The sequence below is a fragment of the Drosophila virilis genome, chromosome 3 (genome assembly GCF_030788295.1).
Source record: "Drosophila virilis strain 15010-1051.87 chromosome 3, Dvir_AGI_RSII-ME, whole genome shotgun sequence".
Taxonomy (NCBI): domain Eukaryota; kingdom Metazoa; phylum Arthropoda; class Insecta; order Diptera; family Drosophilidae; genus Drosophila; species Drosophila virilis.
In genome coordinates this window covers 23,317,544-23,341,327 of record NC_091545.1, presented here as the reverse complement: position 1 = coordinate 23,341,327, position 23,784 = coordinate 23,317,544, and the positions used below count along the sequence as shown (strand labels likewise).

General features: G+C 38.5%; 1 protein-coding gene across 2 annotated transcripts in view; it reads right to left on the bottom strand.

Moving 5' to 3' along the window:
* The window catches only part of Eip75B (Ecdysone-induced protein 75B), a 105,981-nt gene that overhangs the window by 63,808 nt on the left and 18,389 nt on the right, over positions 1–23,784 (bottom strand). The window contains exon 1 of one of the 2 annotated variants that reach the window (XM_070208607.1): positions 19,917–20,016. The exons of the other annotated variant lie outside the window; for it this stretch is intronic. Coding sequence (XP_070064708.1) covers positions 19,917–20,001 — 85 coding nt within the window. The 5' untranslated portion in view covers positions 20,002–20,016. Of the gene's footprint in view, positions 1–19,916; positions 20,017–23,784 lie in introns of those variants that run through there. 2 annotated transcript variants of the gene reach the window in all.

Sequence of the window (23,784 nt, the reverse complement as noted above, 5' to 3'; positions counted from 1 at the left end):
AGTCTGGCAAGAACTCTTCTAAAGTTTCTAGGGTATTTTACTACTATATATTGGTAAAAGAATGAAGCTTCAAGTTGAACATCTCTAAACAAAACCCTCACAAAATATTCTCAACCAAATCTAACACTTGATTAGGATTTAATATACCCTTATCCCTTTTATACCCCGCATAAAACAAGACACATCTCCGACTCCACTAAGTGTTTTCCCATTCTAGATCAGCATCAACAGCCGATATCATATAGCTGAGTTCGTTCCTTCTGTGCTTCTGTCTGTTTGTCTTTTGATTTCTTTACAAGTCTAATCAAAAGAAAAGGCATTTATCAAACTTGAATCTGGGTGAGTTAGCTTTAAACTAGGCGAAGGGCTCTTCCTTGTTGCCTGTTTAAATTGAAGAATATCTTAAAGTTAGCCAAGCGCAACTTAAGTGATCCGCACAGAGCGCCACACGTTCGACTCGGCGGCAAGCACTTTCAATCGAAATCCGACAAGAGTCATGCGATCCATGCCCAGGCATAAGTCAAGCACCCCGTGCAAAGAGGTCATTACTACCTCAGCCCAGGCGGCAGACAGTCAGCCTGCCTGCCAGTCGGTCGGTCGATTCGACGGAACTTTCTACCACATGTGGGCCTCGGTTGGGGCATGCAAAATAGCGCAACAACAGCAACTGGCAACTGGCATGCAACTGCAACAGCAACAGCAACAGCGTGGCGTCGTGTGGCAGCCACCAACAAACAGCTGATGACGCTGCCACGCTGTCAAATGGGCGTGTGTGTATGGGCAGAGGGAAGAGAGAGAGAGAGAGAGGGGGGGGGGGAGGGGCTAGGGCATGATTCAGTATGCAGCGTGTGTGTTGAACGCAGGTCGCTGCACTTTTCGAGCGCCGTTGCATTCAGTGGAGCATTCGAGTGTGTTTGCTGGGCAACTATGCTAGTGAGTCCAGCAACAACAACAACAACAACAACAACAACAACTGCAACTGCAACTGCAACAACTGCAACTGCAACAAGAGCTTTGAAAGTTGACTGACACCGAAACGGCAGGACTTTAACCCAGGCAAAGTGAAATTGTTGGCTGACATCTAGCCGAGAGTCGAGAGCCAAATCGTTGCCAAATCGTTGATTTTCTTCGGGCTGTTCGGGAATTGGGAATTTCCACGTGTTGCACAAAGCCGCTCTGGGGGAAAATTGGCGCAACAACAACAACAATTCGCACAATCAGTTTGTGAAAGTTTTTTTTTTTTTTTCGGCATTTTTCAGTGTAATTTATAGTTTATTAACTTTATAGAGCGAGTGCAACGACTGGAAAGCAACTAAAGCCATCTAATTGGATAGTGTTTGCGTTGCCACTGCGAGTTGTTGTTGTTTTTGTTTTACGTTTTTCTTTTATTTTTGGAGGTCATGCAAATGCCGTGGGTGGCAGTGAAAGTCGCCTGAAAAGGGGCAGCAGCTAGAAGACAGCAAGCCACAAGCTGCAGGCACAGAAAAGTCAGAATTCTTTAAAAAAAATAAAACGAGTAGAAAAGCTGCAGAGCAAAAAACTATAGAAGAGAGTGAGAAAATAGTTTGAGATATTTTTCAAAAATGTTTTCTGCTTTGTTTTCCAATACAGTGAAGACTCGACAGACTGACAGACTAGAGAGTTTTCACTGTATGCGCACACAGAAATCTCTATATATTTTGGGACTTTGGGACAAAGATGTTTACTTCGCTAAAAAACGTATCTAACTGAAGTTAGGGCTAGATGCGACATTTAAGTATTCAGATCATGAGCTTTGCGCTGTTGAAATAATTCCCGCGAATGACTCAATCAGGTCCGAGAAACACAGCTTAGACATTAAAGTTCCGCGAAAAAAAAGCACAAGTAGAAAAAGAATACACAAAAAAAAAAAAAAAACTAAATAAAAAATAAACCCCCAACACCTTTTGAAAGTATGTGTATATGAAAAGAAAGAAATAAAAAAAAAAAAAAAAAAATAGAAACCAGCGCAATAATAGCTAACAATAACAAGGAAAATGGCGGCTAGAAAGAAATAAGAGAGAACCAGTCAACAAAGAAGAAGTAGGGAAAGAGGTAGGGAAAGGGGCAGGGGCTGAAGCAGAACAACAACATTACCTAACTGACTTTGGCCGGTGGAATTTTGTTTATTTGGGACAAGTTCACTGGCAGCGCGAACATTCTACTCGAATGAACGGTCAGAGCGGGGCAAAGGGAGAGGTTGGAGAGAGAGTGGTGGGGGAGGGGGGGAGAGGAAGAGTGGCAAAGACACGTACCCAGCCACTATTGATGTAACACCAGCGACGGGATTTTCATTTTCTTTTACGCTCATATTTGTTTACAACTTTTGATTTTTTTTTTCTTTTTCGTTCGGTTTTTGGGTTCTTTTCGAGTTGTTGTCTTTCTTTCTTATTGTCTTTTTTTTGCGACGTTTGCTTATTTAATGACTTTCTACTTTTTTTTCTTTTCTTTTTTGTGTTCTTCTGTAAGCGGAAGAAAGCTGCGTGAGCAGGGGCTTTGAGGGGGTGGGAGGGGGGCGTCTTGAACCTAACCTAGGCTCCGCTCGGGCTCTGCGTCTTATGCAATGCGCATTGTTTTTGCCACATGAAGTTTAAGTTTTGTTTCTGTTGCCCTCGACTTCTTGACTGGTTGATTAGTTCTTTGGTAAACAAAACAATTTGGCCAAAACAGACAAGCTGCAACATTTTCTACACTCTGGCAATTAACGGTATTTGGCTCAAGCTGCTTAAAAGCTAGCCGCAAAAGCAAAAAAACTGTGCAAAAAAATTAAAGTTTATTTTTAGGCAGACATTTAACCAGTCTGACAAAAAATTTGGAAATTTACTAGAATTTTCGGGGTAAGGCCTTTTCATGGAATAAATATCAAGACTTTCTATTTTTAAGAATTCCTTCCTGCAATATATATTAAAGTTTAAAATATTTAAAATTGTTATTTATTTTAGTTAGTTTGTCAAATTGTTATAAGTTATATTGTAAAAAATAGAAGCTGTAGAAATACGAATTGAAACTAAACATTTTATTATTTATTTCAATTATTTTATATTATTGAGTTAGTTCGTATTTTGTGTTATTATGGGGAAAAGTCTTTCAATAATGTCTATTTCCTACTTTCCACATCTATTGCTATATATATACTTTTTTTAATAGAGACAAAGAAGATAAAGATTGTCTTTTAAACAGTCTGATGCAGAAGTCAAAATGTTGGCACACTTTTATATATTGAGGAATGAAAAAAAGAGCAGAAGGATTTCAATTTATAAAATATATACATTCAGATAAATATAATTTATAGAATATATCTGATATTTACAGGTTTCACATGTCATAAAATTGCGCAAATATTCTCTATATAAACTTTGATGCAAGCACAAAAAATGTGATCAAGAAACAGCTTGACGCAAGCAGATGCAGTTGCCGTTGAGATTGGCATCAGCGAGGCGGCCAATTAAGGGCGCGTGTGGCCCAAAAGGTGCGTCTCGCCAAGAAGAAGAGTGCAGGCAATCAGGCCAGAGGACGGCACACATAAGAAATATGTAAGCATGCCCCGCACAAGAAGTCCGAGCAACCCGAAGTTCTGGGCCAGCAGCAAGTTCAAATTGTTAACTGACAAAAATATTGCTTCCTTTCGGCTGCAACAACAACAACGTAGAAGAATAAGAAGAAGAGCAGGAAGGAGAAGCAACAAGTTGAAAAGAACTTTTTGTTCCTTTTTTTGTGTGCCTCTTTATTTTTGGTCTCATTGCGGAAAGCGTTTAAGCCAAGCAATTTCAAGTTTATTAACAAACAAACAAAAAAAAAAAACAGCAACAACAACAAAAAGTGTCGAAAAGCAGCAAAGATGGAAAGGAAGAGGCAGTGCGAAAGAGTTTGAGAGAAATGAGACTAAGCAGGCAGTTGCCTGGGCGGCGCTTAGAGGGGCCATTTTTGCATCAAGAAACTCTATTATATGCTAGAGAAGACTAAAGTAGCTCAAACATATTCAAAATTATAATCGCAACCTTTTCGAAATGCCTCTAATAGACATTAATGTTGAAAAGCTAAGCATGCCTTATAACTTGTGTATATTTTAAGTATTTCCTAATTCCGATATGAGAATATGTAAATTATTTAAAATATAATTTCAATTTAGAATATAAGGAAATTTTGTAGAAGAGACAGTTTCAATTTTTCAAAATATTTTGTATATTATTTAAGCACTTTTTGAACTTTGATTGGAAATAAGTAAAAGGTTTAAACTATGAATACTATTTTACCGTAAGAAACCGATATTTTTAGTTTTTGTTGAGACGTGATTTTATTTTTATTATTGTGTGAGAAAAAGCTTTCTTATTACCATAATTATGTATGGGCAGATGGGCAGATAGATAGATATATAGCTACCTCCAACTAGATCTATATTAATGTGTAATCTGCTTATTTTATTTCTCTGCCCCCTTTGAGGAGCCCCCCCTTATGCTGCGCCACTGACAGTTGCACTTTTGCTTTGTACTTATTGCACTCTGTGTTGTTTTTTTTTCTCTCTCAAAGCTCTCTTTCGTGCTTTTGCACATGTTTCTCATGCTGTTGTCTCTGTTATTGTTGCTGTTGTTGCTGGCGTTGCTTTTTGTTTGCTCGACGCTCGTAACGGGGTGAATGTCATCAGGATTTGTATTTGCCAAGCGGTCAATTGCCTCTGACTCTTCTCCGGTTGTGTTTGTGAAATTTCATTTCAGTCACAGATTGTTTGTTGTTGTTGCTTTCGAGTGTGTGAAACGCTGACGAATGCATCCGAAAGATACTTTGTGCAATACACAGATACCACAAGATACACGCACACTTGTGCAAGTGCTACAATGGCACGATTATACAATCGTGACGCGTTGCGAATCAGAACAGAATGAGTATGAAAATTGAAATGCCCTCGAATTGCAGTCAAAATGAAATGAAATCTGCTCCGATTCTCGAATGGCTTTTGTTGTTGTTAACATTATTATTATTGTTGTTGTCATTGTTAATGCTGGCGAAATTCTGACGTTTGTCGAACATACGATTTATTGAGTCATGAGTTGGCTTAAAAGCAACAGAAGGGCATACAACAATGTGCTAAGAGTCATCAGCTCTTTATATACTTGGAAATTGGGTAATTATAAGATGATGCTAATGGGAATCTATAAATAATATTAATACCCTACATTTTCAACATTTGCTTAAATCTAAACTGGGAGCTACGCAGATCACGAGAGATAACAAATTTCGTTTTCTATAATTCTCAAGTGGTTAAAGCTTCAAACCGAGGATAAGGCCTTATAAATCTATTGTCGATATGCAAGTCGACTTTTGACACAATTGGAAGGTTTTAAAGTAGTTATTGAGAGCACCTGCTCACTTATGGAACTTGACCTCAAGTTGACTAGCTTGAAATTTAGTTAATAAGTACTAAACTAAAAACAAGTAAATATGGTTGAACCCGCTGGCGAAAAATGGGTGGAAAATAAAGCCTTGGATTCGGCGAGGAAGTGAAAAATAATTTCCATAAAATATATATTCCTAGATAACTAGACTATTTATTGGCTGTCGTTAAATTTTTGTCCGTTTAAGAGCAGTGTCTGCCTAATAGACTATGGCCTTATTCATAATGATTTGCGAGAAAAGCTGGCTGGCTGTCCACCTAGGCTGTCCGTTAGCGGAGTTTTCACTGTAATTATTTATTGTTTTGTACCTTGATCGACCCACAGATCAATTCGACTAGCGAACATTTATTGCTCTTGAAACACACAAAAGTGAGAAACCCACGAGACAACATTTTCAAAGCATTTGTAAGTCAACGAACCAAACGGACAAACCAACTATGAAGTATTTTATCTTTATCTATTGGTTGGTTTCTGCGCACACCACGAAGAGTGAATGGCATAGCAGCCGCGCACACACACACACACACACACACACACAACACACACACACAACACACACTCCTATACAAACTCCGGCGCTGACGTCCTTGCTTCAGTTAACAAACGAGCCAAACCAGCAGCGAGTGACGCTGCAAAAGTGGTCGATTTAGTCGGATTGGTATTTCCTCCGATTTTGACTCAGCTGGGAAGGCTGGCTGGCTGACTGGCTGGTTGCTGGGTTAGTTACCCCCAGCGCGATGGCAATGAACCAGAGAACCATTGACCGACCAGAGACTGGAGCCGCAACACGACGACGATCATCGGATGCGGCGGCCATGCAACTTGCAACAGACGCCGCACGAACAAAGCTCGTCGCGCCACGACGCAACTCGGCTCGGTTCGGTTAGGTTCGGTTCGATTGGGCTCGGCTCGGTACATGCTGCACAATCGGAGCAGTGTGTGAAACTGGTTTCAGCGAATAATTTGCAACATGCAGCAAGACCCCGACCGAGACGCAAAGTGCAATGATCGCGGCGAGGCTGCAAAAACATTGTACGAAAAGTGAGAGAGAGAGAGAGATAGGGGGAGAGAGAGAGAGAGACGGCTATGCATGTAAATTTATAGGCTGAAGCTCTCTGTTGTCTTGTGCCTTGCAAATCTCTTTGATCTCGATAATATAAAATTCCGAAAATTCTGAACCAAAAACAAGAAGAATTTAAGAGCTTACAAAAGTTATTGCCCATTAAATCTATACATCAATCTATTTAGTCAATAAAGTATTATAAATATGTGAAAAGGACCAAATTCATAAAAAAATCACTGTTAAAGATCGGATAGTACGAAAACTATATATTTATTAGAAATATATATATGCATGTTTAAGTTATTCTTGCAAGAATTCTTTTAAACCATAAAGTAGAGTAAATAGAGTAGAGTAATTCTCTTTAATATAGCTACATAATTTTCTGAGGAAATTTTTCACAAAACCATAAAAAATACCAATTCTCAATATCAGTCCGTAAGCGCAAAATATAAATGTCTACCCCAAATATGTATACATTTATATACTTATATATATAAAGCAAAAGTCTTTCAGAGTTTACATAATTTTCTGCATAATCGACAATCGTTTGGCTCTCGGTCAGTCAGTCAGGCAAGAGGCCAAGTTTTGTTCCAAACAGGTTCAGAACTTTCCAGCTAAAGTTCTTGTTGGCCAAAACTGACAAAGCCAAATTACATGGTACAAAGCAAGCCAAGCAAGAACAAATAAAATGCCAAAAAAGCGAAAATCGCAAAACAAGCCAACAATAAAAAGTTTGAATCGCGAGTAGTCGACGTGAAAATACCCTGGAGTCAAAGCGAGCTACAGATCAGGGATTAAAAATGGCAGAAGGATGAAAGACAACAAAATTTGGATTTTATGGTAAAATATATTTATATAAAATAAATATATATAAGATAATATAATATCAATATGAGCATACTTTTTATTCGTATTTTATCTGTTAAAAAAAAAATTAAATAAATTTTTTATTCAACAATATTAACTTTAAAGATGCCTATTTGGAGTGTTATGAATAGATTAAGAGCTTACATAAAATGAATCTCAAATAATGAATCGATATTTTAGAAAATATCCAAATATGCACCGAAATATATTTAAATAATAATTATTGTAATTATCTATAATTGTTAATTGTTTAAAGATTATTTGAATTATTTGTAACTTTTCAATGATGAGGTAAATCTTAGCTATTATATTAATTATTATAATTTATTTCGAAAACGAATAAAATGCAACTTTAACTATTTTTCAAAATTTATATAATAAACACATCGTATTAACTTTTTGATTTATTCATAATTAACATCATTATTTTATTTATTTATAATGATCAAATAATAGCTAATAAGATTTAAGTCAGAAAATTGCGTGCGAAAATCTAGGGTATAACGTAGTCGATACGCTACTTTATAAAATGGCGTGAATGTGTGTATTCGTGTATTTGGCAATGAACTTGAGACACGCGTGAGCCGTATGCATAAGTCTGTGGCCCATTCTGGCCAAAACGCAAAACGCGCTAGAGAACGCAATGGAAGAGTTCGGTTGTTGGCTGAAGGGACATCGCGAGGGGGAGGGGCGTCAGTTGCCGCGCTTTTAGCCAAGTGAATGGGTAAAAATCTGTCGGGCAAGAGAGAGGGGCGTGTATGTTTACGTATTTGCATGGCTTGCGCATGGAGCCCCGCGTGTCCCTTGCCCACTTCCCACCGCCGGCTTTGTATATATTTTAATTATTTTCGGCGTAATAACCTAGATTCGTGGCGTCGACACCGTGAGCATAGCTCCCCCGCCCCTTATTATTGTTCCTGTGTTGCTATTTTTTTTTTAATGTTTTTTACTATTTCATCATGAGTTCCCTTATGGCTTGTTCGTTTTTATTTTGTTTTTTGGGCCGCGAGTGTTTTTTTGACAACTGACTTTTTCTTTTCTTGTTTTAATTTTTTTTTTTATTTCGCATTTGAAGCCGATCGCCATTTTCTTTTTGGCACTTTTTAAACGGTTGTTTTTCATGGCGCAATGTGAATGACACTTTGTCGTTTGGCTTGCCTGACCGAGCACTTTGTCACTCGGATTAGTCCGCAACTGGCAAAAATTATTTGCCAGAGTTATTTTTTATTTATAATATAGCAAATAATACTAATATGTAAGACCAACAACCAATTGAATTTGAATAATAATACATAATAAAAATAATTTCAGTTGAATGAATACATTTCCCATTTGTAGGATCGAAAACAAATTGAATTTGAACTTGAAATGTTGCTTAACGATAAGTTGGCTTGAAATGTCTGCATTATCGATACCATAGATATAAGAGGTATCGATACTTCACTACAACTACTTTCAATTTGACATGTTTATTCATTTACAAGATATCTAGACATTGGAGATACTTTCGTTCTTATTTGATTTTACAAACCGATCAAGGGTTTTCACGAGGCTATATGCTTAATAGATCTCGCGATATCTGTCGCTAATAAATCTACCCTTGCACGAATTGAATATAGGTAATGTGCTTATTTATGGCTATAGGGTAGTATTAAATATATATATATATATGGCTTGGTATGCATGGTGTGTAGAGAACGCAAAAGTTGTGCGGAAGTGTTTGTAAATGGAATATTTTATTTTATTGCTCTAACTGCGTCTTACATGTGTACATGTATTGTAAATAAATCAACTAATGTTATTCATATTGTTCTAACAATCGCTTTAAAGGTGGTAACACCATATGACACCCTATGCTGGCGATCATAATCATGTGTTGAATGGCTGACGTAAGCGATTTTGGGTAATTTGTGAGAAACCCATTTAGTATGCCGCCCAAGATACGAGTTTATGTAGGGAAGCACTGCCTGGATAGATTCATTAATTAAACAGGTACCCGTTCTTGCCCTCGGGACAGCAGCGGATCCCGTTCTATTTCGTTTCCAATTGGACTGTCCGGTGTTCGGTGTGGTTTGTGCGTTAGGTTATGGTTAGGCTGGGTTCCTATGTGTTGGCCTCTTTTTTATGGGTCTTTCTGGACAGAGAAAAAAAGGGGGAGAGAGAGAGGCGGTCGGCGAGAGAAAGGGTCGCTTGATGAATGAACTGTCAGCCTGGTGGGTTTATAGCCCTGCTTTTATGGTACCTGTTGTGCAGACACATTGAGGGAAGAAGGCTTCGGAAAACGTAGAACGATAAGTGGGGGAAATGTTTATGTTTATGTTTTGGGCGTGGTTCAAAAGAATATTATTTTTATTGGATTACAGAGTTCGATGCCATGCCTATGCATAACAAATAAAAACATATGGCCACAATTCGACTGTGGCACTCACTTAATCCGACGGAAGGGCTAATACAAATTGGCTGCGACCTCGAATTTGAAAGCCCTTGCCAGAGTTCAGAGCCCCGATTGTTCAGGTAAATGCTCTGCTAGCTATATTACGCTTATCTTATCATTGAAACGCACGTGAACTGAACGTTAAACAAGTTTTAGCCCAAGTCTGACACTCTCTAATAGCTAAAATATCTTTATCTATGCGACTTGTCGAAGGTTATTTCCAAAAAAAAATAGTACGAACTACGTTGAACTCCAGACAGACTGCGCAGCGGGAGCAACAAGCTATATGAGTACATTCATGTATGTAAGATCCATCATATATAGTTTTAACTAAAATAACAAGCTGGCATAATGAGAGCTGATCGCGGTCAGGGGGTAGAGCCCAAAGCAAATTTAGATACACGTATGTATGCAAGCAGAGCAAGCATATAGTGTGACTGACTGGCAAATACCCTGTACGGAAGGTAAACTATTTATGCTTGCAGATAATGCAATTCCATTTGATTTATCAATTTAATCTCTTTATTAAAGGCTACTATTCGCCAGTTTAACATTGATAAAAAAGAAATATATATATATATATACATATTTTAAGGACCGCAGTTGCCTTCCGCTGTTGCTTACATTTGCATAACATTATTGTGCAGGGTATACACAAATAAATGTGTACATGTTTATTTGATACATATATGTATGTGTGTGTATGCTGGTGTTTCTCTATTTAAAATTTATGTGCTGCGCGTCGCTCGCTGCTCGCATTTTCGGGTACACGCAGCAACAACAAAAATTATTTCGAAGTTCAAGGTCAGTAAACTTGCTACGCACACGCACAATGGGAACAGCGACAGCGACTGCGACTGCGACTGCGACGCCAACGTCGACGCAACGCACACGCAACGATCCGAAGCAGCCGGGCGAATAAATTCGTGTGTGTGTGTCTGTGTGTGTGTGTGTGTATACAGAAAACAGATGGAGATATATACGAAAGATAAAGAACCCGCGTGCAATAGAAACGAACGCACAAGCGAACGAATGCGCGCTCTCGCTCTCTCGCTCTCTCTCTCTTGCGCTCTCTCTGCAGCTACATTTAAATGAAACTAGAACGAATTCGAAATGGGCTGAGCGGCTTTGTGTCTATGAGTCGCTTGGTCTCTCGGTCGCTCGGTCGGGGATCGCAGTAAAAATAACAAAAAAAAAAAAAACAAGCTGAAGAACAAAATAAACTTTACAAAAATACATTCTAAAGAGCGTAGCGGAAGGCGGTAGGGGGAAGGGGTAGGGCGGGCATGGGCCCGTTTGAATTAGTCTATGCTTGCATTTGTTTTTGTTGCGGGTGTGAGACTATTAAACAACATTGTGCGTTCAGCGGGAGGAGGAGGGGCTGCTGATGCCCGTTTCTGTTTATAAATTTGATGATCTTATGTTGCGCTTAAACCGGTTCACTATTTGGCTTTCATTAATCAAAACAAAAAAAAACCGATTTTTTTTTTGGCCATTCTAAGCGAAACTGTTGTAGAACTTGTTCAGTAAAAAAACACACACGCACACACACACAATCTGTTTTGTTAGCCATCAAAATTTTGATCAAAACAATGGCCAAAAACTTATATCATGGTTCAAAGCACGCACCGAAGGTCGGCCATATTAATTGGCTGCGATATCTCGATTTATAACTAATAACTTATTTGAATGTGCCAAGTGGAAAATCAAATTCGAATATCGAAAAACTGAAAGTGAAAAATCGAAGAAAAATCAAAATTGCTCTGCCCAAATATTAAGAAAGTTAAATATACATATCTCCAAATAGAGCTATAAATAAACCTCCAAAAACTAGCGTGAAAAACCTTAATACATCAAATGTTATTCGAAAAGCAAAGAAAAATTCTTCTTTTCTCTTTGTTTTTGTTGTTCCTTGTTGATTCTGAAATCAAAAGTCGCTTCGCTTGTTCTGTTCGGCTGGCCCTCTCCCTCTCCCTCTCTCTCTCTCGCTGTCTCTCTCTCGACTACTTTCTTTTGTGCAGTGCTTTCTTTTGTCTCGCTCTTCGGCTTTCTTTCGCCTTTCTTTACACCTGGCCGACTGCTTGCTAGACTTTTATGTAACCCATGTGCTGTGGCCATGGCCTGCTTTTGGCCATCTCTTTTTTTGGTCAATAAAAATGGGTTAATGGGAGATTTGGAGCTGAAATGCGTTCAGGAACATTGCTTCTAACCTCTTCCCCTCTTTTTTGATTCCTTGCTTGGAAGAATATGCGGGAATAATGGGATATTATGTTGATTCTTTGTGAATTTGAGTGAAATTTTTGGAAGATGTGGAATTATGCGATATTATCAAGCATTATGTACATTATCTTTTAATTGATTGATTAATAGAGGAATAAAATGTTAAAGGACTAGATAATATTATAGCTACTATTTTTATGTTATATATATTTTTTATCTAATATAACTGATGGAGTAATATTTTTTAAGAACTCCGATGTAATATGCGCGCAAAGAGAAACGTACTTGTCGGGGAATAATTCATAGGCCTAATACCCTATAATATATATATATATATATGTGCTCGTTAGGCAGCGATTGCCTAATAGTTGCAATTATGTTAATAATGATGCCAGTTGTTTGTTTTAAAAGGCACATGATTAATGTTATTAACAATTAAATTGCTGTAGGCTCAGGTAATGTTGGTGATGTCATTGACAACAGTCTGAGTTAAAGTCGAAGTTGAAGTTGAAGTTCTAATAGCAAAGCCTATTAAAAATGAGCCGACGAGCACAAGAGTTTGCGATTGCTTGATTCCCTGTATTTTTCTGTGGAAAGCGAAGCTAACAGAAAGCCTGTTTTAGTTTCCATAGAAGAGTATTTTAGATATTAAAAGTTTGGGTTTTAGTTACATGAACTTTGAAATACACACTATTATACAAGATTATGAAAATTATTATAACAATAATTATATATATTTTTATATATTTATAGTTATTTTATTACTTAAATATAATTTAATCATTTTAATAATATTCTAACTTAGATATTATAAAATTTTATTTAAATATATTTAATTTAATTTATATTTATTATTTTAATTTTATTAAGTATCAATTTTTTCAATTTTATTATTATTATATCATTAGAATTTGAACTATATTATTATTAGAAGCTCTAAAATTCCTGTAAATCTTGTGAGTATAAGTTCTTGGCTGATCGCTTCCGACTCCACTTTTCTTACAGGGTATTTGGCAGTCGCGTCTTGCTTGATAGCTCTCCACCAACATTTTGCACTGTCAGATAGCAATTGCTCTGCTGGCGGTTATTAGAGAAGTTCAAGTAACTTTTGGCCATGTCACGGCTCAGTTGCCAAGCGGAATAGTTGGCTAAAACGAACAGAGCTTTGCTCTAGGCTTAATCTCGGCTGTTTGGGCATATCTCTATCATACACATGCACATACACATATGTATGTATGCCGTGTTGGGCATACGCAAGTGTCAATTACAGCTGTCGAAGAAGAAGAAGAAGAAGCAAAAGCAACAACTAGCCGCATTTAAATGATGTGCACAACAGAGTTGGCATAACAAATGCGTTAAATGAACTTGAACTTGGTCAGGAAAGAATCTATAAAAGCTCTACAAAGCCAAGGGCCAAGGGGTACGTGTGGTCAATTTTGATAGCTCGATTGCCCAGTGTGTGTGGGGTAGGTGTAGCGGTAGGGTTAAGGGGGAGGGGGTTGTGGGGTGGGGCCTATTACGTGGCATGCGGCACGTTCGCGCGCCATTTTGGAAGTCATGAAGCCATGAAGCGGGGCAGCAAAAGAAAGAGAAATGAAAGGCAAGACAAGGCGTGGCGGGGCGGGGCAGCAAAACAACTTTTCAGCGCCCTGTCGCTTAACATCTTTTAGTTAAATTTTATGCGGGCATTATAAAGGAAACAAAAACACAAAACCATACAAAATCAAAGAGCAAAAATGGAGAAACGCACACATACGCACCAAAAAAAAAACAACAGAAAAAAAAGAACTCAACAAAAACGCAAACTGTTTTTTTTTCGGCTTTTTTGCCCAAAAAAAAAAAAAAATAATGAAAATGTCAATGTCCGAACAACCTTGAAAGCAGTCAGAGGAGAAAAGCTACCAAAGCCAAAGAACAGAACGCAGAAGGAACACACATAACGAGAGGGGGAGAGAGAGAGAGAGAGAGCGAGAGAGTGGAGAGCACGTCTGAGCGCGAGGGCTGCGAGGGGAAGAGAGAGAGCGCGCGCATGCAGGGCGAAATGGAGTTTCTGTGTGTGCGTGTGTGTGTGTGTGTGTGCGTGTGTGTGTATTGAAGAAGGGCTAACTAAATTTGTAATGCGCATAAACTTGTTCAAACGCTTTAATTATTTTTATCAAAATCTAAGGGCAATTTAAATTGCAGATGTGCGCCTGCTGCCTTTGGCCTGCTGTTGAGGGCGGGCACACAATAGTGGGCGGGTCAGGGCGAAGGGCGCGATCAATGTGTACTGCGCATTAGACTTACAATTGTCTGTTCTTCTTCTCTACTTTTTTTTTTTTAACTATTTATGCAGCACATTTATTTGCACAGCACACGCAGACAACACACACGCATACATACATATGCATGTGTATGCATGTGTGCGTGTGCTGTTAAGGACTTTGAAAATATTACCAAATTACAGACAAATCTATCCTGATATCTTAATTATCATAAATGTTAAGAAATATTCAAATAAATAATTTTTAAATAAAAGGATAAAACATGTTGAAAAGTTAACTAATATTTTAAGTTAAAAAACAACTAAATATGCAATATTCAAATATTTGACTGAGTTAAAAGCTTTGCTTAACATAGCCAAAATGATAACAGTGGCGCTCCTAGCGGCCAAACGGCGCAACTCTAAGCAAATGTTTCGAGTACGCCACAGATTGATGCCAGCTGCAGCTAGATGGCGCAAATGTGTGCCGCAGGGGCATATTTACTTAATGCTAAATAATTGAGACTTTTATTATTGTGAGGTATTCAAAACTCAATTGCTGAGCCTAGTTTAATGAATAAATCTGAATATTGTTAAAATAGTCTATTATTTCTTTGGCATAATTGTGAAGATAGCAGTGTAGTGCCAGTTGCTGCACACAGAGGTCGCCACAAGCAGACACAAGAGCAATTTTATTTTGGCGTCCGCCAAAAAGTATGCAACGCTTTCTATTTGAGAATATTTACAGCAAATGCCAAAAAATGCAATTGGCCTAAACTGATTTAAGGCAGTTACGTTAGCTGTAGTTTACTAATTTGATTTAAGTTTTTCTTGTTTTAAAATTCATTAGAAATGAAGAAGTTTTCGCGCCTTGCGCTGAGCTTTTTTGCCAGCAATTGAAAGCTCCGCAGAGCATTTAAAATTTACAGTTGCACTTTGACGTCATTGCACACACATTGCACGTTTGAAGGAAAACCCGAATTGAGTTCATGAACGTTTGTCGACTTCAATTTGCTCTCTGGCCAGCAAATGTGCATAAAATGCACACCCAAATACACACACACACACAGATACACACACACACACACACACACACACAGAGCAAATACATTTAACGGCGCCGACAACAACTACGAAGAACTACAAACAGGCCTGTGCTGCATGCAACGAGGTCACGTGCAGTTTACAATATGGCGCTCGAGCGAACGCGGGCGAATGAACTGAATTGACCCGCTTCGCAATAACCTCTAAAAATGTGATTCTATTTTGCGATATTTCATTGCTCAATGTGCTCGCGCAGAGCAAATGCATTTGCCAAATCACAACTAAACTAAGTTCTGGACATATTATTAATTGCATTTGTTTTAATAATTTTTACTAAATATTGCAGCAAATTAAAGACATCTTAACTTATTCAAAATTAAATCTTGATAAATAATTAAAGAAAAAATGCTTTTAATAATTCTAAGACTTCTTTCAAAAATAGAAGCTACAGACTTTTGAAATCTTGGCAAAGCGCTTATGTGATCTGAATTTAAATACGATACATTTGGAATATTTATTTAATTTCGCTAATTAATCGTTTGTTATTATTTTGATAGTCTTTGAACGTGAAATAAATTGGGGACTGTCTCACGAGCATTTGCGAGCAGCGTTTGTCATTTCCGTTCGCCGTGCGAGCTAAACAAAAACGTGCCAGGCAACAAAAAAAAGCTTCTCAAAAAGCTCAATGGCTCGATGAGAGAGTGTGTGTGTGTGTGTGTGACTTTTGAGCATACAAATTAAGTGCAAGTTCAACACAGACACACACGAACACAATCAACTGCAAAACTTTGCAGCAACTGCAGTGCTCGTGTGTGTGTGTGTGTGTGTGTGTGTGCAGTTGCGTATCTGTGTGTAAATTTAGATCGAGGCTATTGCTTTACAATGCTGGCCGTGCATTCAACTCTCGGTTTAGTTTTGCCGTTTGCTTTGTAGCACGAAAAAAATGACATTAAGAAAAATTATGCTGCATTTTATTTATTGCATTGCATAGAAGGCGCACAGGTGCGAGCGAGAGAGCGAACGAACAAAAGCGAATGTTCTTGCCGTCTCTTTTCTCTTGAGTTTTGGTTTTTTATTTGATTTCAATTGCAAAATGCAAATGCAAATGCGCGTAGGCCGCAGCAGCATTACATCCATTGACATGACACATGGGCGACACACACACGCACACACACATGAGAATAGTTGTGTGTGTGTGTGTGTGCATTAATAAATAGACATTTAGTTCAATGAGTTAGTTTTTGACGCAGTTTCTGTGCATTTGCTTGGCAAGGTTGCAGCTGCAACCGCAGGTGAAAAACCTTTAATGACATTCGTCTCGCGCCTGACTTGAGCTGCGCTTGTTTACCTGTATCTGTAGATGTATCTGTACCTGTACCTGTATCTGTATCTCTGTCAATTCAAATTGACTTATTTACGACTTGCGCTTGCGATGGGATGCAACATGTTGTGGTAAAATAAACTTGAATAACTCACCTGGAAGTAAACAAAAATGAACAGAAAACAACATCAGTAAGGCAGGGAATTTGGTTTTTGTTAAGAATGAAATATATATAATAAATATGGCTGCAATATCGGAAATTAACAACTAATTGAAGATCTAAAGTAATCCAAGTTGATTCATTGCGTTTCTTTGCAAATGTTACCTATTTTATGTTTATTCGCGGCCTACGCTGCGTATGTGTAACATAAGCGCAAGCCTCTGAAAGGCACACGCTGCGTATGCGTAATGTCTGTAAATAGTTGCATTTATTTGTTCTCGATTTATTAACTTCAATACATAGCGAGAAATTCAAGCAATTAGTTGTTTGTACACATTGTAAATAAATAACGTATACGCCCCATAGGTTTATATGAAAATCTATTGCTGCTGCGACAATTGATAGCGCCAGCACACCTCACCCGCGCATCACCCCTGCCCCATTGGCTAACACTTCGGCACACAGCAGGCAAATTTTATTAGGTCATGAGACGGGCGAACTGCCTGCCATAGCATGGGGGATTCATATCGCCGCGTACATCGACTATGATGATAATAGAAATAAACACAATCACACTAACACTTAAACACACGCCACACACAGATACAAAGACAGAGATATGAGCGCGATTCGCAAACGAAAAAACACACAGAACCAGCCTCGGGTCAATGAACGAGGCAGAGGCAACGCGATTCCAAGGCCAAAGCCACGGCGCATAGAACCCCAAAACGACAAAAGCTTTAGATAGTGGGAGAAGTGGCCGCATAAAGATAAGACAAAGAGTGAGAGAGAAGTAAAGAGAAGAGAGAGAGAGAGAGAGAGGCAGAGGGAGGAAGAGCGAGCGAGAGGGAGTCAGCGTGTTGGCACAATTGGAACTGCGGCTAAGTTGAAGGTGAATCAAACTATGCAAAGTGCCAAAGCAAAAAGGAAAAGTATTGGAAAAGCCTACTACAGCTAGATTTGGGTATTCATATATAAATATATCTGAGGGCCCCGTTTCAATTGGACACAAAGTGAACAAACTTTCGTGCAATTATGTCGCATACTTATCTAATCGCAAATTTCTAACTCGTATGTTTTGGCTCGTAAGAAATTCAGCCAAGTACATTTACTTAAAACAAAGGCAACATTTGGGACTACAACTAATCAAAATATATATATATATATATACTAAATATTGGCCTAGTCTGCCTTAGGGCTTAAGCATGACTCTTGCAGCTATGCTCCTCTCCCTTCTGCTGCCTCTTGGCATATTTGGAGTCAGCCAGAAAACACTTTGTTTGTGCCCTGGCCATTATCTAATAAACACAAATAGCCACTCAGCCGTTTGTCATGCCGCAAAATATGAACGGCCACAAATCTAAATGGCAACAAAAACAGCAAAAAAAAAAACAAAGAACATGCAAGCGAAAAATAAAATAAAATATATGAATGCCACAAATGTCAACAAATGCCCTAAATACTTGATGATGCGAGCATTTTTATGTTTACACGTGTGTGGCACGATCTATGAATATGTTATATATATGTATATAAAATTGGAACAAAGCAGATAAGTCTAAATGAAGGATGCTGGTTCAAATCCCTATTGGTAGTATATGTATACTACGTACTCTAATCGATCTATGAATATATATGTACATGTATATTTGAACAAAGCAGTCTCGATGTTAAGTGAAGTGGTAGAATGCTGGTTCGAATCCCTATTACTGGTAATAGGGTGGGGCAGTTGTTCAAGTGAGACTTTTGGGTCATTTGGGCAACTTATCAAGAAAGGTGCTAGTTCAAATCCCTGGTTCGAATCTTTGCTAGTATGTGTTTGTAGTATTGTCTTAGCAAAGTCTTCGATAGATAAGCTGTCATTTGGGGAACTTATAAAGTAGAACGCTGGTTCAAATCCATTTTGAACTACTGCTCGCAAAATAAGTTCTCTAAATGAGGCAGTCGTTTGGTTTACTTTTAAAGAAGGATGCTAGTTCGAATCATATGTGTAGTATGGTCAAGGGAGTAACTTATAATGAAGGAAGCTGGCTCGAATTCCAATTGCTAGAATATGGATGTAGTGTTGTCTTCGCCGAATGTTCTAGCAAACGGTGCTTATAAATCAATTATAATTATTGTTATTATTATTTAAATTTTAATAATGTTACTCTTATTATTATTGTAGTATGATCAGCTGGTGAGCACCTTCGGTGGCGTATACGCAATATTGCAGCAACGACATCCATGCGTATATATTCGCATACATCTGTATACATATATATATATATATCTCGTTAATAGGCTACTCTCAGCGCAGTGCTGACTATCAATTGAAAGCGAAATTTTTCGCCCGGCTTTATGGCCCGCCCCCTACACACACACACACACACCCCCCCTGTTCTATTTCTAGCTGGCAGCAGCAGTCAGCAGTCAACAGCGTTCGCCAAGTTCAACGACCGCACGAGTCCATGGCCTAGATTTTACAATAACAACGTTGATATGGTTGTCGTGTTGTTGTCGTTGTTGCTTTTACTTTCGTGCATTAGGTTGTTCGCAAGTTTGTTCGGCTGTGGCGTTTAGATTTGCCGACGAGTCGCTCGTTTCGCATTCTTCTGTTTTATAATATTCTTTCTGATATTTACTTAGTTTGTATAAACGCATGATAATTAGAATATGCGGCGTATGATTAATATTTGGGAGCATAAGACTGTTAATTAATATTAAGTATACGCCAGCATGGCCGGCGATAAAAGCTAACATAATACATGCGCCAAGTTCAAAGGACTTGCAACTAGACAGAGCTATCTGCGGCAAGAGCATGGGCTTAACTGAAATACCCTTTCGTTGCAGGGTATGAGTATGGCAAGAAATGTGTTCGCTATCAATGCTATGACGCGTTTCAATGCTCTCTCATTTTGCGGCTTGTTGATTTGCACAATGAAAATTTGGGTTAATGAGTTCAACGACCGCAGAGGAAACGCACAAAATACAAAATACGCCATAGAAAGCGCAAGTATTTCTTCTAGACGACAATCGCAATCGAAATTGATGATAAAAATGAGACCTACTGCTGGGGCAAATAATTAAACAGCATGCACTCAATTTCGGACAATTTCGAAAAGCCATTTAGCGCAACAAAGAGTTGAAAATATACGACTCTAGGATACCCACTCACCAGCTAAGACACGTCCAATCAAACGTTCCGTATCATCAATATGCTTGGCCTGGGCAAACAGATCCTCGCGACTACCCACAGTCATTTTTGGCTGGAAGTTCTTTGATTTTATGGTTTGAATGTTAGTTCTTTAGGCTGTGCACTTATTTGTAGCTTGATTTACAGCATAAATGTGAGTGAGTTCTTAATTGAATAGATATATATATATATTTGATAAACTATTAAGCAAATTTCTATATCACTTGATTTCTGTCTCACGCGACGACTTTTAAGCACTTTCTTATGGCACCTTTTAGCTTAAGATTTTCTATAAATTTCAATACGCTAACTAACTAGGTTTTAGTCTCTGGATACCCGTTGTATTGGCAAATGATTTAAAGTAGTTGAACTTCAATTAGTCACTATAACTTTGTTTTATGTTTGATTGTGTGCAGAAATATCACAAAATAGCAACAACACTCTCGCTTGGATATGACAATTTTTTACGGGTTTTATTTTTGGACAAGTCTTTATGCATTTTCATCTGGTAAATGCAACAATTAGTTTAAACATTATTTAACACTTTCGCTATTAATTAAACAGGCTAAATATATTATGCATTTAGCACACAATTTCTCTATAATAATTCTCTGTCTATTTTTTTTCTTCTATCTATGACACGTGTTTTTTTTTTTTGGTTTTTCAAAATTCTTATTGCATTCAGTTTTCATAGGATTTTACGCGAAAAATGCCGAAAAGTTTTTGAGCGCCAAGCACCGGAACAACAACACAAACACACTGTCAATGAATGTTTTACCCAACACTAACAGCCACGCACAGCTGTCGGCACACCAGAGCTTTAACATTTGCAGCAATGTTGTTAACAGCGCGCGCATTCATTTGTGCCGCCTTTTCAGTTTTACGTAAATGAAAAGCATAAACACGTTTTCCCAATGCAGTTGGGTTTAATTTAAATAAACCAATATTAGATGACAATATATTGTGGAAAACAGTGCATTGTTTCTACAAATTAATTGTGCACTTAGCCTGAAATTGAATTTAAAAGCTGATAACAGGCACATTTGGCTGAATTTAACAGAGCACAAGCTAAGCAGCTGTTCGATCGTTTTGTTATGTTATACTCAAATGGGCATGTTGACAACTGCATAAGCGCTGTTAAAGTAAATATAACAGACTTGTGGCAATGTTATACTCAAAATGGCACTGCCCTACCTGAAAGCTTTGTGACCACGCTGTAAGCAAGCTCTAGTTGCTTTGGCGCGTGGATTTAAAAGCGAAACAGACTTGTAATATGCAAACTATCTAACTATTCTTCAGTTAAGTCTATAACTGTTACATTTAAAGAACAAACTCGATTGTAATAGGCTTTTTTATGCATATTTCAATTGAATAAACTGACAATTGACTGCCAACTGACAATTAATTGTAGTCTTTATCGATTAAACTATTTGGATAGTTGGCTACTGTCCGGCAGCAACAGTAGTTAACACGTTGTCCTGCCGCTTTTAGCACAAAAGTTAAATGAACTGTAAAAATGCCAATGGCAGAAGAAATATTCAAGGCCGCACGACGAACAACGAACTATACCTGAGCAGAGAACGGGACGTGTTGGCCCAATCTGTGTATTTGTATCTGTGTCAGTTGTGTGCATGTGTGTGTGTGTGTGTGTGTGTGTGTATCTAATCCTTGAGCTACATATTCAAGCGCCTCAGCTTAGTGTTTGGGGCGAATAACAGCGCGGCGACATTGAGAGCTTTAGCAAAAATGTCAGCGAACGTATTTGAACTTTTTTATATACTCCTGGCAACTCTTACACAGACAAGCCCCGACCCAGATGCCACCCACTAACCGAAAACCGCCTGCCCGCCTCTCCCGCCTCCCTTCCCTGCCGTACTTCATACAAATTGCGCCTGCTACCACAGTGGCATGTTTCAGTTTCTGTGTCGTCGCCCGAGTTCAGGGTCAGTTCCCAGTCCCCAGCAGCGAGTCGTTGCATTTACTTTGTTCTTGCAGCGAGTTGCATGCAGCCATTTGCTGGTTACTATGCGCTGCTTTGCTGTGTGTGTGGGCTGTGTGGGCTGGCGGGGTTGTTTGGGTCGTTTAGTTGTTTGGATTGTTCGATTGTTCGTTTTGCTGGTCCATTAAGCGTGTTAAATGGCAGCTGCATTGCCGTTAAACCTAAATGCACTCAATGCAAAACGCTCTTGAATTCATTAGACGTTGCAGCGGCAAGGGTAGATAATTTGTAGAGGGTACACAATAAGACACTCTAGATAAGTTAAGACATTTTTTTCTTAATTTTTATGGTATTTTTTGTCACATTCTAATAATTGGATAATTTCTTTGTTTAATATTCTGTTAATTAGAAACTATAATAATGAGCAATAATTGAATTCATATCAATATTTCAATATCCCTTTTTTATATAGGATTTAACGGTATATATTATATACCGAAAATACCAAAAATACTGCTCTGTTATTGCTAATTCCAAAAACCGAAAAAACTAACATAAATCGCAGCGCTCTTTGCCTCTGACGTAGCCAAGCGCCTTTGTAACCTTCTGCGTCTATTGAACTCGGAAAATCGGGCAAGGACAAAAACTATGGGGTTGCCAGGCTACCGACAGGCTGCCTGCCTGCCACGTGGCGCGCTCGCTGCTGGCAGCCATGCAAATGGCACAGAAGGCGGCGTCCATAAATGGCAGACAGCATTAGGAGGAGCCCATAAAAGAAGTGTGGATCTTTAATTAAAAGCGGCAATAAAATTCAAATTCCAGCCATGTGCTGGCTACCTATATAAAGTCATTAGAGTGTTTGTGTGTGAGTGTGCAACTCTGCTGCCTCTGTCATTGTCCTGATTCGAGTGCAACGACTTTGTCTAAGGCCAATGTAAAACGAAGCACAACAAAAAAAAAAAAATCATCAAAGCCGCAGCCTAAAAGCTTACCGCAGAGCTTTAGGCGCTTAGCAAAAGCTTTTGCTATGATTACTCAGACTATGCGTTTAGATCCAAATAGATAACAGTTAATAATGTTAATGGCTTTTGGGCAAATTAGTATTTACCAATTACCTATTCTAATTGGATAAATTATGATTTCTCGTTAATGGAAATTGGCGTGTTTCGGATTTATAAGCTTCAAGTAGTGTATAATTGTTAAATACTATCTAAATTCCTGATATAATAAAGCATACAGTTTTGTAGCCTAAAAAGTTCAGATACTTTTGTAAACCTTAACCTATAAATTGTTCAGATTCTTGCAAGATGTATCTATTAAAAATGTTCTCAAGGCAAAAGCTAGCAGAATTATTTTAAACAACAAATTGCCGCACAAAGAAATCAACGCTTGGTTCCGCGGTTTCACAGGCAGCTTAGGTCCAGCACGAAAGAGTGAGAGAGCGAGAGAGAGAGAGAGAGAGAGAGAGAGTGCGAGCGTGTGAAAAGACTTGAGTGAGTGCTTGTGCGTGCGTATGCGTGTGCTTGTGTGTGTGTGTGTGTGTGTGAGTCAGAGCGAATGCCTAATAGGATGAACAGCCAGAGAAGCAGGCACATGCAAAAAGTAATACACACGCACACACACACACACACGCGCGCGCACACGCACACACAGAAGCAGAAGCAGCAAGAACAACAACAACAACAACGATGATGATATTCCACTTGGCCCAGATTATTTTGAAGGTCGCGCATTATCGACGGTCGTTCACCTATTTATTTGCCGCCCCGACGAGCGAGCGTTCGGCTCTGTTCGTTTCCCCTCGTGTCGCCAGCTTTTTTTTTTTTTTTTCGGCAATGTTAGGCCCATTTACTTGGTGTGCTGTATATAAGACACAGTCGTGGCATTAGGTGTATATTTAATCAGCAGTTT